Source organism: Zootoca vivipara, chromosome 5, assembly GCF_965207765.1.
Source record: "Zootoca vivipara chromosome 5, rZooViv2.hap1.1, whole genome shotgun sequence".
NCBI classification, from domain to species: Eukaryota; Metazoa; Chordata; class Lepidosauria; order Squamata; family Lacertidae; genus Zootoca; species Zootoca vivipara.
This window is the reverse complement of record NC_142588.1, coordinates 78,592,870-78,610,346: the sequence shown is the minus strand read 5'-3', so window position 1 is coordinate 78,610,346 and position 17,477 is coordinate 78,592,870. Positions and strand designations below refer to the sequence as shown.

Genomic DNA, 17,477 nt, shown 5'->3' with positions numbered 1-17,477 from the left:
TTTGCATTCTTCATGTGCTTCCTCACCACTTGATTACCACAATTTGTGTCCCATTTTGTTTCACATCTATATATTATGCAGAAGAAACACTTGCAATCAAACAGTCATATTACTTTATTATAGAACACTCCAAGGAATGCAATTTACTTAAGTACAAAAGCAATTTGATGAGCGAATAGACTTATTTTAATACATTGATTATACGATACAATTTCTACATCAAATTTCAATGCACTTGATGATATTGGATTGATCAACAAACTTTCTTAAAACGATTAATGTGACTGGAAGAAATGAGCACAATATATTTTTAGCTATTGGATGCGGATACCTTTAGGTAACATCCTGCAAGCATTTTCAGATTCTACAATAGCAATGCCCACTCCAAGGAAGGTCACGACTGCAGAAGGAATGCAGAGCTTGACCTTAATCTAAAACTAAGTTGAGATCACAGAATAATTTTAGTTACAGGTAGGTAGCCGTGTTGGTCTGCCGTAGTCAAAACAAAATTTAAAAATTCCTTCCAGGAGCACCTTAGAGACCAAATAAGTTTGTCATTGGTATGAACTTCCATGTGCATTGGTATCTGAAGAAGTGTGCATGTACACAAAAGCTCAAACCAATGACAAAGTTAGTTGTCATTAGCTAAAAATTAGCTAAAAATTAAAACATGAACTCCTTTTGGAGGTTTTTTCCAGCACAACCTCCCACAACCTGGTGTTTTCTGGATGTTGTTGGACCACAACTCCTGTTGTCCCTGACTGTTGGCTGTGCCCAAACTTTTTTCAAAGAGGGCCAGATTTGATCAAGTGAACATGCGCGAGGGCCGACCAAAGTTGTTGACCTTTCTTTAGGATTGAAGTTGTTGAGCTTTTTTTAGGATTTTACCCCAGGACATATACTGCCATGGGGGCCGGATTGAATTAACCGGCAGGCCGGATTAGGCCCCCCAAAACAGACTTTGGACTTGCCTGGATTAAGGGAACCGCAGGCCAAAACATCTGGAGAACATCAGGGGAACTAGCTGAACCAGACCACTGCCAAAAATAAAACTTTTATTACAATTTATTATGCAACAATAAAATTTTACTCTGAAATAGATTCTAAGTTCTTTAGTGCAATACAATTAATAAACATGCCTTTTTAAAAGAAATATAAATATGTGGATTGCGGACTATGATATGGATTATAAAATATGCTTTTTTAAAATAAACAAGAGAGAAAGGGGGGATTCTTGGTGATGCATTCAAATCCAGATGCCATACTTATAGTAAGGTGTCAAGCATTTCATCAGGATATAAGAGGAAACCAGAAAATATGCTGTCATCTTCAGCACTAACATAAACCCCGTTCCAGTCTCGCGTGACCTCAAGCCAAACTTGATCCCCTATGTTTAATTTCAGAATGGTTAGGAAGGAAGCCTGGTCTATCTCTTGCCCATACAAGGTCTCCCGAGACCTGACCATCTTCCTGTTTTGGCACACAATGCTGATGCGGGCAGGCCGCCCTCGGATGGTCATGTGGTAGGAGAAGATATAAGCCCCAGCGATGGTGCAATTAAATTTCCCCGTTGAGGGATTGTAATCTTCCTGGTCATTGTACAGAATCTTGTCAAACTTAATAGGTGTGTTAGGAGGTGGGAAAGGCTTGGACAGGCCAACACTGAAAGCTGATCTGGGGGGGCTTGAGACCTCGCCCTTTGACCCCTTCGGACCTTTGGCGCCTTTCTTCCCAGGTGGTCCCCTGATTCCTTTGAAGCCGGCCGCTCCTTTCACCCCTGGGGGTCCCATTATCCCAATTGGCCCTGGGTCACCTTTGTCCCCCCTAAAACCTTGGTCGCCTTTTTCTCCCTTCTGCCCATCCATCCCATGGATACCCTCGACCCCCATGTCTCCTTTGACACCTTTGTCCCCTTTGGGCCCAATCTCCCCCCATTCTCCCCTATCGCCCTTATCTCCAGGATCTCCACAGTAGCCCTTTTCCCCAAGCTCCCCCTTTTCTCCCTTCTCCCCATTTTCCCCATCGATCCCTGGCAATCCCAGCTCCCCTTTATCTCCCTTCTCTCCTTTGGTGCCGTTCTCACACAGTTCGCCCTTATTGCCCTTTTGCCCCTTGGCGCCGGGCAGGCCATAGTTTCCTTTGTCTCCTTTGAATCCCATTTCACCTAGAAATAGTAAAGACACAAATATAGGGTCACGGGGTCAAGTAAACCACAAGGTTTAATTTGCATTTCAATTTTAATTTTAAATGTTGCATTTAATCTTGTTTTTACCGTGTTTCTCTGAAAATAAGACACTGTCTTATATTTATTTTTCCTCAAAAAAAACCACTATGGCTTATTTTCAGGGGATGTCTTATTTTTTCCCTCCTCCTCCTCCTCCTGCCGTGGCCGGCATTGCTGCTGCACCTATCACTATGTCTTATTTTCGGGGTATGGCTTATATTCCTTGAATGCTTAAAAATCCTGCTACGGCTTATTTTATGGCTACGTCTTATTTTTGGAGAAACAGGGTAAGTTCCATCTTAAGCTAGTGTTTTATATCTAGTGTTAGCTGCCCTGAGCCCAATTTTGGCTGCAGAGGGTGGGGTATAAATAAAATATTATTAAAATATTATTATTATTATTATTATTATTATTATTATTATTATTATTATTAGACATTGTGGCCTAGTTCATGAATTAACCCACAGGCTAATTTCCTGCAGGCCTCCTCCCTGCTCAGCATGGCTGGTTGGCCTAAATAAATGCTGAGGAGCAATCCCAATGGGAACGCTCTGTGAATAGCAAGGGCCTATAGCTCAGTGGCAGAGCATCTTATTTGCATGCAGGAGGTTCCAGATTCAATCCCTGGCATCTCTAGGTAGGCCTGGGAATGTCCTCTATCTACTACCACCCTGGAGAGCCACTGTCACTCACTGTGGACAATAGTGAGCTAGATGGACCAATCGTCTGACTCGGTATATGGCAGCTATCCAACATTTATCAGCAGGTTGGTGAGGGAGAGGAACGCGTGGTGAGATTGGGACTGGGAGCACCTGAGGACCACTATAGTTCTTAGCTGTTCCAAGGAGAAGTCGGCTCGCAGCACCCCCTCCAAATACCTCACACATCTCCCAGAACATGATGCAGGGCTTCACAGGTGTGTGATTACCTGGTTTCCCTGGCCCCTCCTATCACAAAAGAGGATACTGTTCTTTGCAAAGGTCCATTAGGCGTAGAACTGTACATGTGAAGCAGGGGCACTGACTTGCCCCCACACACACACACACACACATATATGGGGTGGTGGTGTCACATGACATGCCCCAGCCCCAGTCAGTCACCCATTCATCCACCTCCCACCCCAGTACTCAGCACTGATCCGCTATAAGCAGTATACAATCTGTGCTGAGCATTAACATGGGACAGCTGGGCATATGGTGACAACTTGTGGCCATTGGAAGAGACTGGGTTCAAAGAGAGTGTAAAAGTTTTATGCTTTATGAACAGCCCTATCTCTCCAACTCTCATCAAATTTAATGTGGCATACCTTGTTCTCCTGTCTTGCCTGGAAATCCCGGGATTCCATTTGCTCCTTGGGCTCCATGTTCTCCTTTATCTCCTGTGACATTTTTACAATAGTATGTTCTGTTATTGGTGTTCTTTGCAATGCCCCTACATGTCAAATGACTTATATACACCACATTTCATCTCTTGCCTTTGACTTACAATGAGGGCACGTCTCGTTCCAAATAAACATAGTAAGTGCAAATAAACATTTTAGGTTGCATTCCATGAATTCAATTGTTCGTCGGGTAATTATGACCTGTGAAAGAAGGTTTCCTGATACAAAGATGGTCAAACAAATAGAATAAATTCTGCTGGAATCATAGAATTGTAGAGTTTGATCCAAGGGTCATCTGGTCCAACCCCCTGCAATGCAGGAATTGCAGCTACTCTAATCCCTGACAGTTGGCCATCCAACCTTGGTTGGTTGGTTGGTTGGTTGGTTAATTGCTTGACTGGCTGGCCTCGTCTCGCTCAATCACACCCGCCACCTCCTCCTCAGAGTGCGCAACGAAGAGCATTCCCTGCCTCCTGAGAAAGGCGCAAGCTGAGGGGGAGGATGTGCTATTTTTTCTTCTTTTGAAATTTTGCACCCCTAATAGTTTTGCACCCAAAGCATCCAGCCCTTTGGGGTGGGGGGGACCCATGCTATGCCACTGTCTATGATTGTAAGTTGTTTTAGACCCTTTTTTTAACACTGTGGGTTGTAGCCCAGTCTGGAACCTGAGGGTGAAGGGCAAGATGATGCTGATGATGCTAACCCTATTGGAGGTCAGAAGCTGAAAAAAGAGGTTCAAGCCTGAAAATGTGAAAGATGTTGTGTTTCCTTCATTTTGCGCTCCGAAGACATTCCTGTGCAAAACTACTGTAATCCCCATTCATTTTTCAAACAGCTCACTTCATCAGTGTCCATACCTTTGTCTCCTTTGAATCCTCTCGCACCTTGTAGTCCAGGACTTCCTGGTAGACCCTGAAGTCCTTTTTCTCCCGCCTCTCCTTTCAGACCTATTTACAGAGAGGACATTTGAAAAATCTGCTGCAGGCAAAACAAAAAGTCTTGTAGCATCTTGAGGGCTAACCACTTCAATATCTTGTGAGACTTATGCCGTGACACAGTTTGTTGGTCTCGAAAGTTCCACAAGATGTTGTGTTGCTTTTGCTTTTGCTGTAACAAAGCAACAGGCCCTGGAAGCAAGTTGCATGACCACAAAAGTTTTCCAACAAGGCATTGATATAGTCTCCTTTACACTGCATCTAGTTTCACAGACACTAAATAAGAATGAAGATTACTCATTGATGTTGTTGTTATCAAACTAGCAGACTTTTGAAATCCTAAGAGAGATGCATAGGTCATTAGCCATGGAAGCTAAATCATAGAATCATAGAGTTGGAAGAGACCACAAGGGCCATCCAGTCCAACCCCCTGCCAAGCAGGAAACACCATCAAAGCATTCCTGACAGATGGCTGTCAAGCCTCCACTTAAAGACCTCCAAAGAAGAAGACTCCACCACACTCCTGGGCAGCAAATTCCACTGTCAAACAGCTCTTACTGTCAGGAAGTTCTTCCTAATGTTTAGGTGGAATCTTTTTTCTTGTACAGTAGCTTGAATCCATTGCTCTGTGTCCGCTTCTCTGGAGCAGCAGAAAACAACCTTTCACCCTCTTCTATATGACATCCTTTTATATATTTGAACATGGCTATCATATCACCCCTTCACCTAAACATGTCCAGCTCCCTAAGCCGTTCCTCATAAGGCATCATTTCCAGGCCTTTGACCATTTTGGTTGCCCTCGTCTGGACACGTTCCAGCTTGTCAGTATCCTTCTTGAACTGTGGTGCCCAGAACTGGACACAGTATTCCAGGAATGCTGGAATGCTCAAAGGTTACAGAGGGGCCTGAAGAAGGGGAGTTTTGTGCTAGTCACCTTAGTTACTTAGGTACTGTTTTAGGGAGACAACTTAACTCTGCTGCATCTTTAGCCCTGCCACACACAGCAGCCAGGATGAAAGGGTGGGCAAGCAGATCACTGCACTGGCATGGAGCTGGTGCAGTGATCAGGCCTCCTGCCATCATGTGATGGCAGCCAGATTGGTTCAGGATCCAATAGATTCCAAGTTGGCTCAATACCCACCTCCATACCCCAGAATGCCCACATGCAGTGGGCAAAAGGAGTAGCTCTGTGTCATGGACTGGCCAGATGCAGAGGAATGGTGGAAGGCACCAGCTAGGGAACCCCAAGGGGGGAAAGGCTCGGAGCCCAGGGAATGGTGGTGTTCAGAGGGAGACAAGGGAGAGGACTGGGAGGAGGAGGAGGTGTTGGAAGCTGCAGAGCTAACAGGGTAAAATGAGCAGGAAGAGCCTCTGGCAGAGAGAAGTCCAGAAGCAGAAGCAGGAGAGGAAGGAGGCCAAGAGGCAAAGATGTGTCAGGTTGGTGAAGAAGCCATGGTATCTCCTCCTCCTGCTGCGACAAGCTCTCCTCCCCTCACCCCCCCCCCCTCAGATTGCTTGGGAAAACCTGGGAAAGGAGGAGACTTGGGCAGCTGTGGGAAGGCGGGGACTTTCAGTCTCCACAACTGCCTCATAGGGGCAAGATCAACCGAGAAGAGTTGCTGTGCCCATTAGACCTGGTACTCCTGAGCGAACCTTGCTTCTTCTAATAAAGAGTTAACTTCACTTATTCCATGTGATTTACTGCTGACACACTGCTCCAGTGACACTGGCACCCCAAAGCGAGTTTCGAATGCTCTCCCAGAAAGTTTCAGGGGTGATTTGGTTAAAATTGAAGAGCAGGGCTTAAGGATTTCACCAAGCTGCTCTTTTTTTTTACTCACCAGCTCCCAAATAATTTAAGAACTGTTTCAGCAGCAGTATACTTTTCCACCAGATGCGTGAGACAAACAGATCCTGTGTTGCCTTTTTAAAATCTATATTTTCATATATTCTAGCTTTACCTTGATCATGGCACCGCATGCTCTGGTTATCTCCCGCTTGGACTACTGCAATGCACTCTACGTGGGGCTACCTTTGAAGGTGACCCGGAAACTGCAATCAATCCAGAATGCGGCAGCTAGACTGGTGACTGGGAGTGGCTGCCGGGACCACATAACACCGGTCCTGAGAGATCTACATTGGCTCCCAGTACGTTTCCGAGCACAATTCAAAGTGTTGGTGCTGACCTTTAAAGCCCTAAATGGCCTCGGTCCTGTATACCTGGAGGAGCGTCTCCACCCCCACCATTCAGCCCGGACACTGAGATCTAGTACCGAGGGCCTTCTGGCGGTTCCCTCATTGCGAGAAGTGAGGTTACAGGGAACCAGACAGAGGGCCTTCTCGGTAGTGGCACCCGTCCTGTGGAACGCCCTCCCAGCAGATGTCAAGGCAATAAGTAACTATTTTACCTTTAGAAGACAACTGAAGGCGGCCTTGTTTAGGGTAGTTTTTAATGTTTAATGCTGTACTGTTTTAATATTCGGTTGGAAGCCGCCCAGAGTGGCTGGGGAAACCCGGCCAGATGAGCGGGGTATATATAATAAATTATTATTATTATTATTATTATTATTATTATTATTATTATTATTATTAATTATTATCTCTCTTTCCACAAGTGCTTGACTTGTGGTTAAATAAAATGTTTGCATCTATTTCTCTCTCTCTCTCTCTCTCTCTCTCTCACACACACACACACACACACACACACCTTGCTTATTTCAGCCTGGAAATGTGAATGGCAAAAGGCCATCGTAAATCACTCAGTCATGCATTTGCCTTCCCATACCTGGCAATCCTCGCTCTCCGGGTTCGCCCTTCTCCCCTGGGGTGGCAGCACAGCAATCACAGCAGTTAAAGAAGAAGTCGGATGAGTCGAGGGTGAAGTTTTCAAAAGGGAAGAGAGTGGTGGCTGTTCGGAAGGCGTAGTTTGGAGTGGACAGCTCCATGGTGGAGTCGCTTGTCTCTGCTGGTTCAGTGAAATGGTTGTCTTCAGTGGGTGAAGCATCGGAAGCACCAAGGCCGTCAGCGTCTTCCATGCCAGCCACTTTTATCTTCGTGAACTTGGGCGATGGGGTACTTTTGCCCTCTGTGCTCAGTTTAGCAACAGTGGTTACCACTGCCAAGACAGCACACCACCAGTGCATGTTCCACATGCCTGCAGCTGCTGGAAAAGATTGATGCAACAGTCACACCTTCAGAGTATTCCTACTATTTCTACCACTACTAGTAAATATATATATATTACCTACCCTTCACCAGCAGGTCCCAGGGAGGGTTACAACAATTCAGAATTAAATGCAGTTACAACACATTACAGTCGCAGTAGGAGTAGGATGAGTCCTGGAAAGACATGTCTCAGGTGCCAAAGGCTTGGGTTTTCAGCATCTGCTGAAAGCTGCATAGCAAAGAAGCCAGAACCATCTTTCCAAGAAGGCAATTCCACAATTTAGGGGCTATCACAGATAATGCCCTCTCCTTGGCCACCGCCATCCCCATTTCTGAGGAAGATAGAAGCACCAAGAAGAGGAAAGTTCTGCTGATCTTAACATCTAGGGGGGTCCATAGGGATTTGGGTGACAGACTGTCAAATATTTGGGGACTAAGTCATTTAGATCTTCAAACGCTAATGTATTTTGCTGAAATAGCAAGGGCTTCTACCTTGTATATTGCTGAAATAGCAAGCTAGTGCACAGTTAACGTTGCCTCCAGGTTCGCCACCTTGCACCAAAAGATAGCAAGGCCTGACTCTTAAAGCACTGTAGGTCTATCTCAACTAATTAAACATTTCTTTACCCTATATGCTTCCTTATGCACAGCCTTTCTTTATCTCTAATAACATTGGCCCACACCAAAGCACACTCCACTCAGTTACCCAGGCTCTGCTCTTTCCTACCCAAGATAAGAAAACTCTTCCAATAACTAATTAATCGCATGAGTACAAACTATCAAATACGCAGGACTGTTGGCTTCAGGAGTCGGGCCTGTTTCAGCATTATTTTCATTACAGAGCCCCAATTATGTTCTCCATAATAACTACGTCCTTTTTATCAGAACAGCCCGATCTCTGTGATCAGTTGTATCTCTTAGGTCAGGGCTTGGCCAGCTGTCCATATATTTTTTTCCTTTGACCTATAAACAAGATGGCCAGAACAATCCCAAACTCCAGCTTCTGCTGGACTGGAGGGTACTGGATTGCGTACAAGTGTCCCTCTGCCCACCTCTTCTGTCTGAGTCCTCCTTCCCCTGGCCATGGCCAATGGAATGAAGCAATTATTACTTTCCTTGTGAGGAGCTTCCCCTTCCACCCTCCAAATGTAAGGGTGGATGGAGAGGTAGGTGTGTCATGGTGAGATCCCCACTTGTGACAGTCAGAGGGCCCTGAAATGATGTATTACTGAGGGAGAGAGGGGGAAGGACTGAACCAGGCTTGCATCTGTTGGATCCTGAGTTGGTCTGACTGCTCTTGCAAGGCACCATTGGGTCCGATCACGGAAAAGGATGATTTGTGTGCATATACTGGTAGGCGCATAGGCTCCCCATATATTCAGAAGTCACAGGAAGTTCATACAGTGGTACCTCGGTTTATGAACACAATTGGTTCTGGAAGTCTGTTCATAAACTGAAGCGTTCATAAACTGAAGCGAACTTTCCCATTGAAAGTAATGGAAAGTGGATTAATCCGTTCCAAACGGGTCCGCGGAGTACTCAACCTGAAGCGTACTTGACCCGAAGCATGGGTGTAATTGGTTCCGGAAGTCTGTTCATAAACTGAAGCGTTCATAAACTGAAGCGAACTTTCCCATTGAAAGTAATGGAAAGTGAATTGATCCGTTCCAGATGGGTCCGCGGTGTTCGTAAACCGAAAATTCGTAAACCGAGGTGTTCATAAACTGAGGTTCCACTGTAATTACACAGGAAGCCTTCCATAGGGAGGGGGAGAAATCCAGGTCCCAGTTAAAGACAAATTGATCAAGCTGAACTGAAATGCAATGCAGTTCTCCAGCCAGTGTTTACAAAAGTTGATGCAGAAATGTGGTGAACTTAATTTGAGATTGGGAAAATGAGAAATAGAGGGAACTGAAAATGACAGATCCTTCCATCTCTAGTGTTTAGTTAGAAATTTTCTTCAGAGTCAGTCTAAGGGGGGAGAGACTTGACACGTGGGGAGAGACTTGAACAGCCTCAGCAAAGCCCTGTTGCGCCTCTGGCTCATGAGGAAACCCTCTCCAGAGCCCAAAGGGGACATCCTCTACAGTCTCCAGAGAAGGTCTCTTCACAAGCTAGATGTGCAGCTCGGCTTTGCGGAAGCTTGTCAACCTCCCAGCTTATAGCTGGTGTGTGGGGAAACCCACACACCCAGGGCCGTCTTAAGCATATATGGAGCCCTGGCGCCGTGGCGCGAAGATCCCTCCGGTGCCCCCCCTGGCAGCCCGGCGCCCTGGCACATTGCGCCACCCAGCCTTGCCTTAGGGCCGGCCCTGGGGAAAACGTGCCTCAGCTGATCAATTCCCCTTGCTGCTCCGGCTCACAGGAGCTAGAGAGACGGGGGTACTTCTTAAGCTGCTCAACTGAGGCACAGAAACCTCTCTCCATGCCTCAGCAGAGCAGCCTCAACAAGCCTCACAGACTCTCTTTGGGGTGGGTCTTCTGAGGAAGCTGTGTTCTGACACCTTTTTCTCTAGAAAAAAGAAAAAGCACTGATTATACTTGTTTGGTATAAGTACCTCTTTGTCCTATACAAATAGCTACATTTTTAGCTATTCTCCTTTTTAAAAAAAACTGTGTGAAAAAGCCTTTAATACCTGCTATCTATTGCATATTGTATGGCTGATTCATTTATACCAAGAACCAGAGAATTCCATTCATATGTTTAAGGAAGAGGGCCTTCTCGGTAGTGGCACCCGCCCCATCAGACATCAAGGAAATAAACAACCATGGTATCTAACTTTTAGAAGTCATCTGAAGGCAACCCTGTTTAGGGAAGTTTTTAATGTTTTATGTTTTATCGTGTTCTTAATATTCTGTTGGGAGCCGCCCAGAGTGGCTGGGGAAACCCAGCCAGATTGGGGGGGGGGTATTATTATTATTATTATTATTATTATTATTATTATTCTGAGGGAGAAGTATCACATGGAGGAGGAGAGGGGAGTTGTGTTTGGAGAAAAAGCACTCATCTTTCCGGTGAGGAAATGGGTATAATTTCAGAGAAACCCTTAAAAACATGAGACTACAAACTCACTATGCGAGGAGATTATTGCCTTGGGCTGCATTTTCCTGACATTTCCCTAACTGTTTAATTTCTGCATTAGGTTTGCGCTTTCACATGACAAAAAGCCACTTCCAGAAATACAGCAAAATATAGAACGTGTTTAGCACTCATTTCCAGGGGTGGGGAGGGTTGGAGTTGGCAAATAACATGGAAGTGAGAGATAAATTTGTGTTATGCCGCAGTATCCCTAGTGAACCCGCCTCCACTGGGTGGGTGGGTGGAGCCTAGAGGTGTGATCCCACCACAGTCCGCACATTCCACACAGGCTGCAACATTCTCCATGGAACTCCAGTATCTGTCACCTGAGAATTCCTTGGATCTCTGGATCTCTTGCAACAACAGACCACCTTGTTGTGCTGTTTTACATCCAGTCTGCAGCTGTGGAAATTTCAAATCGGAAATGTATCAAGAAACCCATGGATTTTATGAAGAAGACCGAGCATGAGATCCCATCCTTGCAGCACACCCGCCGATACAATATTATTTATTTATTTATTTATTTATTTATTTATTTATTTATTTACTTATTTATTATTTATACCCCGCCCATCTGGCTGGGTTTACCCAGCCACTCTGGGCGGCTTCCAACAGAAATATTAAAATACACTAATTTCTTAAAGATTAAAAGCTTCCCTAAACAGGGTTCCCTTCAGATGTCTTCTAAAAGTTAGATACAGTAGTTGTTTATTTCCTTGATATTGACTACTCCAACGCTCTTTTAATATTTCAGGAAGACAGTCGCCTTTGTTAGAAGTCTGTCAGTTCAGAATTCCAGGAGACTTTTTAGAAGAGGACAGAAAGAACACGACCAAGTATCCAGCTCAATTAACTTTTCTCCACTGCGACATTACTAATACCAACTTTAATAAAACTTGAAAAAAAACATCTGGTGCATAAGGTTGAGTGAGCAAGAAGCCGAAGAACATTCAGAGTAGCTCATTCAGAGGACAGCACAGATGAATCCCTATCAGAGATAATTCCATAATGATGATCAAGTCAAGCATAATTACACACGTTGAAAGGTTTTAATAGGAAGGAATAAATGGAAGCAAAATTAGGCACTTTTTACTCAGTGCATTAGGAAGGTGCAGTCATCTTTGGACCATATCGGATTCTCCATTTTCATAAAAATTTCACATAAATTACTTATTATGGACATCTTTGGTTCAGGACGGGTGTTGAGAAGCCTAAAAAAGAACCCAGCACATTGTTTCACAGTTTCCCTATCTATAAAAAAAATATACTTTTTTCAGGGAGTGCGGTTCCCCTCAGTTCAAAAACATGCAATGCACAATATGTGGTTTCATAAAGTCCATTCAAATATAACATTATGAGGAGGCAGCCCCAATAGCTATTGGGGGGGAATGTGTGCAGTGTTGTGTGTATTCCCTCCCCCACGAGCTGTAATTCACACACACCCAAGGATGGGGGGGAGTTGAAATTTTGTGCCATAACAGAAAATGACAACCACTATTTAAACAATGACAGGAGAAAATTAATAATGGGATCCTCTGAAAAATTCAGGGCTACTTGCTGTTGTGAAAAATCTTGAATTTTGTTTTCCTTCCGTGTTCACGAAGAAAGTCATTGAGATTCTAGAACCTGTAGATAAGGTCTCACAAGCCCAAGAAACGTGACAGGGGGACTTTTTTTGTATTGATGTTGCCATGATACAAAATTCATTTGAATTTTTGAGAAAGAAGCTCCACACTAGTTTTTAAATTGTTGATCGTAGCATAAATTATTTTGCTCGCATTACACCTTCTGGTACCCCCTGGGTCACCTGTATCATAAGCATCCTTTTTTCTTATGAAGCAAAAAAAATGGGTCATTTAATTCCTGGTGTTCATACTAAATTTCTGTGAACTTGACCCTTACATGGCCCGTCATGTAAGTTAACTCCCTCTCTCCATGTAAGTAGTAGTAGTAGTATTCAGAATTGGAAAAATGGGATTATAAACTATCCTGAGGTTGAGTACTTCCTCCCAAGCCTAGCCTCATGTGGACCTTCCTACCAGAATCAGTGTATGTGACCGTATGTGAATACGAAGCTGTAGAAATGTACTTTTTTATTATTAACTCAATGGTACAAGTAACCAAATTCAGGGGGGTTTAAAAGAACAAAATCAGAAGATTATCCAGACTATTTCTCCTGAAGTTTCTGTCAGACCTTACAGCAAATGGGATTTGCTGTCATCATGTGCGAGCAGAAGTCCGGCCTGCTTACTTCATGGAGCCCTTTGTCTCCAATGCGGCGAGAGGGCTTTTGTGCCAACAAGCTGATAATAAGGCACACATCTGCAAAGCCCCAGCTTCAGAGTCAGCCAAGAGCCAAACAACAAAAAGGCTGTTTTTCACGATGTTGGCAACAGGTTGAGGGAAGAAGGTTATGTGGTCACTTCCCTTTTCAGGAGAAGCCCTGGTATGTTCTGCTCTGAGCAGCTGAGGACAATCCGCCCCATTGTATGAACCCCTGTAACTCGAACAATTAGCAAGGTAATGGCCTGTGAGGTTTGCTGAAGCAGAACATCACTTTAAACGCTCAGGGAGGAAAGTTTGGAAAGGCCCGTGGCTATCAAATGCTACACCCCGCAAACAGAAGAAAAGGGTGGTAACAGTGGCAATGCCGAGATTATCAAAGAAAAGAGAGGAAGCTTGGAAGCCCCTGAATAGCTGCTTCTTTCATGGAGACGGCACAGAAATGCAGCCGAGAAACATATAGAATATCTGCAAAGTCAGGCCTGACCCAAGTGCCAAGGAGAACCTTCCCTTTTAGGCATTTTAACCTAAATGTTTTAGGACCTTCTGCTCCCCCTCCCCCTTGCTCACACACTACCAAAGGGTATTTCAAATACAGCATAAGACGAAATTTTCAGACTTTTTATTAAGGCAGCCATTGTTTGGGGGTTCTTTTTTAAAGAGCGTTGTGCACTTTTAAAACATCTCCCAAAATTTGCCACTGGAGATAGCTGCCTCATGACAGAAGTTCTGTGTTATGTCTGGACAGGAAATGCCAACATGTGTCAGAGCCCCAGGGCAGCGGTGGAGGAAGCTGCCCTATAGCTGGGAGGCAGGCGGTGGGCGGACCATTTGGGCAGTGCGGAGCCTGCGTCTCTCCCAGTGAGTGAGCCCGGCATTTTGTCCCCCCCCCCTCAGTCGTGACACCCAGGGTGGCCCGCCCCCACGGCCCCCCATCCTCCACCCCTGCCCCAGGGTTGCATGAGCAGTCTCTAATCTAAGATTCTGTCTTTATCTATGTTTTCTTGTATAGGTCAAATGTTTATGTATGGTTCTGTTGTGCGATTTATGTTCATATGTTTCTGTTTGGCTACAACCCGTATTTGGTTGCCTTATAGATAAATCTGAATTATTCCCAGAGTCTCCATCCCTAACCTACCTCTTACTTTCATTGATTGTGCAGGAACATCTCTTGGGGGCTTCTAAGTGTGTTCTGCTGAACATATTTTGAAGCCTCCCAATGACTGGGAACTCTGTGTTGCCAATGTTTCTGATCCTGGAGAGATTTTTAAGTGTGCTCAGCCAAACACACTTAGAAGCCCCAGTCAGAACTCCGACTCCCATGATCCTTAGCCAGGGGGTCCAGTTGTTGGGTAGGATGGGAGTTGTAGTTCAATAACATCTGGAGGGCTGGGGTGGTGGTGAGGGAATTTAGTCACTAAATATGACAAAATCAAGATCAAACCTAATGTCTTCTTCCCCTTATAATAGGACATTGACCCCCCCCCCCAATTATTCATTAGTCCTTGTGGTATCAACAAGGCCCCATTGTATAAATATGAGTGGCACATCTAATCATCTCGTCAACTTCCCATGGACACCCACATTCTGGGAACAGAATGATGAATTATATGGGGGTTTGATCTGATCTGGTAGGGCTCATCCATATCCAGTCTGCATCCACATCTCCCAGTCCAGAAAAGGAATTTACGTGAATCAGTTCTTTATTAAATCGGGCTGACTAATTCATCCACCCGGAGTAGCCGTGTATAGTCAAATATCCTATGGAATTTTATATTTACACACACACACACACACACACACTCATCCAAACCCTCTGAGGTTTACCTAGAATATAAACTTTTTCATTAAAAAAGAATACTAATAAGATCAACCATAAAAAAGAAGTTAACCTAAAATATATCAGAATGCAAGTTTTTACAAAACATCTGTATATGCGAATAAAGCTGCATGTAAAAATTGGAGGTGTGGCAGGACTGTAGACTTCATCATCGCATGTAAGTCCAATTTAATAATGTAGCTTAAGGTACTTGCAGTTTATTTTTAACACTAAGACTGCAATCCTAACCCCACTTACGCAGGAGTAAAACCCATTAAATCCTGAGTAGCTATGGTTAGGATTGCACCATAAGACTTACTTGGAAGTCCTACTGAGCAAAGTTGCCCTGGCTGACTTACTAAAAAAACCCCTTTTTTTTTTCTTTTTTCCCCTTCGCTTCCTTCACCTTGGTATATCCAAGTGGGACCAGGGAAGATTCCTGTTTGAAGATTCCTGCGGAGCTGCTGCCAGTCAATGCCTCAATATAAGGCAGTTTCCTTACAGTGTCTTTGTAATATTTTCTTCATACAGCAATACTTCAGCAGGCCCTGGAGAGCTGCTGCCAGTCAGTGTAGACAACACTGGCCTAGGTGAACCAATGCTCTGACATGGCATTAAGCATCTTCCTATGTTCCTAGTCCATTGATACCTGGGTAGAATCTATTCTACTTATTTTTTCATTGTATATTTATCTGGGTACCATTTGATGTAAGAAACTAATCAGCTGCCTTGAAGACCCTGTATTTCATAGAAGGTCCTTCCATATAAACATTTCTTTTTGCCAAAATATCCAAATATATTTAGTTACACTTAATTTAAGTTCAGTATTATTCTTCCCCTCCCCCACTCAGCTTTAATATGTAGTAGTAGTAGTAGTAGTAGTAGTAGTAGTAGTAAAGGTAAAGGTAAAGGGACCCCTGACCATTAGGTCCAGTCGTGACCGACTCTGGGGTTGCACGCTCATCTCGCATTATTGGCCGAAGGAGCCGGCGTATAGCTTCCAGGTCATGTGGCCAGCATGACAAAGCCACTTCTGGCGAACCAGAGCAGCACACGGAAACGCCGTTTACCTTCCCGCTGTAGCGGTTCCTATTCATCTACTTGCATTTTGACGTGCTTTCGAACTGCTAGGTTGGCAGGAGCTGGGACCGAGCAACGGGAGCTCACCCCGTCACAGGGATTCGAACAGCCAACCTTCTGATCAGCAAGCCCTAGGCTAGGCTCAGGGGTTTAACCCACAGCGCCACCTGATTACTCTCCAATAAAGCAAAACCTTAAGAAAATGTTTGCTTGCTCTAGTTCTTTCTCCTTCGCTCTCAGAACCTCCATCTTGAACTTTGCTCCAGGAAAAAATATTCGTCCTTGTTTCATACGTAATTGGTTTCATGAATCAAACTCTACTGACAGCGACAGTTGAAGCCCAAAACATTTGTTGTAAAAAGCCCTCCTTCGAAAGAATGAAACATTTTGTTATTTATCTCCTACCTTATGAATATTCCTCTAATCGGGACTTCTCACCCTGCATAGTCCATCGAAGGAGCCAATCTTATTCTCTGGTAGGTTGCGATCTATTTTATTTCTTTAATTGCTTTAATCATAGCCAATGAGAGGATGCGGTAGACAGGGAAGAACGATGATTGGCGACTTCTCTAGAAAGTCAACAGCATGACACTGAAACTGGAGTAAATGCAAATTCGATGCCAACTGCAGGTCAGGAGTCAGTTTTTCAGCTGGTTCTTTGTTCTTTGGGCACTTGCTACTTACCTTTAGAGACAATGGAGTTTTCCTCTAATTGCTACCTTGAAAGCAGTTGCTAGTAACTAGATGGTGTGTGTGTGTGTCAATTTATAAAGTTATTTACAGCATATGATGTGTCTACCTTCATAACAATGCTAAAAAGTAGCCTCTGTTATAAACCTCTCACAGATAGACAGCTGAGGCACCCAAGACAGCAACTTGTCAAGTCCTTTGTGCTGTGGAATGAGTCCACCTTCACTGCAAAATGCTGTAAAGTCACTTCCGTTATAGTCATCTTGCATACCCCCCCCAACATTTTGGGAGGGCATTTCGGGGAATCCCTACCATCCCACTGACCCCCATTCCTCGCCCCCCCTCCCTGACACCGTCTTTGGGGCCTTCACTCTGGCGCAATCAGCATGGGAGCAAAATCAGGAGATTCGGGATGGGGAACAGAAGCCCAGGCGGCTTCTGCCAACCCGTGATGTCCCAGGTAAATTGGGACACTTAAGGGGTCTGAGACCAGCCCACGTTTATCATCCTCACTGATAGCATTAACCTGCTTAAGGCACTTGCATTCTATTTGCTTTTGTTCCATTTCAGCTTCCAAATAAGGGTAATGGTAGAAATATAGTCTTGTCGATTTTCTCTCATCAGCTGATTTGGGAGCAAAACAGGTTGTCAACTCCAGTGTCTGCAGGGGGTGTAGACATGCAATAACATCATTGTTGCTACACTCCGAGCTAAACACACATTTGCTGGCGCAGTAAGTTTTAGGACTAGGCTATTAATCATCATAGCCTCATACCCTGCGTGGCTTGTCAGAAATATGTGGGATTGGTGGCCTTCCATTG

At 44.5% G+C, this 17,477-nt stretch overlaps 1 protein-coding gene across 1 annotated transcript in view; it reads right to left on the bottom strand.

Annotated features, from left to right (window-relative positions):
- Positions 1 to 1,265: 1,265 nt before the first annotated feature.
- The window catches only part of OTOL1 (otolin 1), a 47,196-nt gene continuing 30,984 nt past the window's right edge, over positions 1,266 to 17,477 (bottom strand). Inside the window, exons 5-8 of the mRNA XM_088669905.1 lie at positions 7,326 to 7,703; positions 4,463 to 4,552; positions 3,531 to 3,602; positions 1,266 to 2,164 (exon numbers count right to left, since the gene is read on the bottom strand). Of these exons, the coding sequence (XP_088526031.1) occupies positions 1,266 to 2,164; positions 3,531 to 3,602; positions 4,463 to 4,552; positions 7,326 to 7,703 (1,439 nt within the window). The remainder of the gene's footprint in view (positions 2,165 to 3,530; positions 3,603 to 4,462; positions 4,553 to 7,325; positions 7,704 to 17,477) is intronic.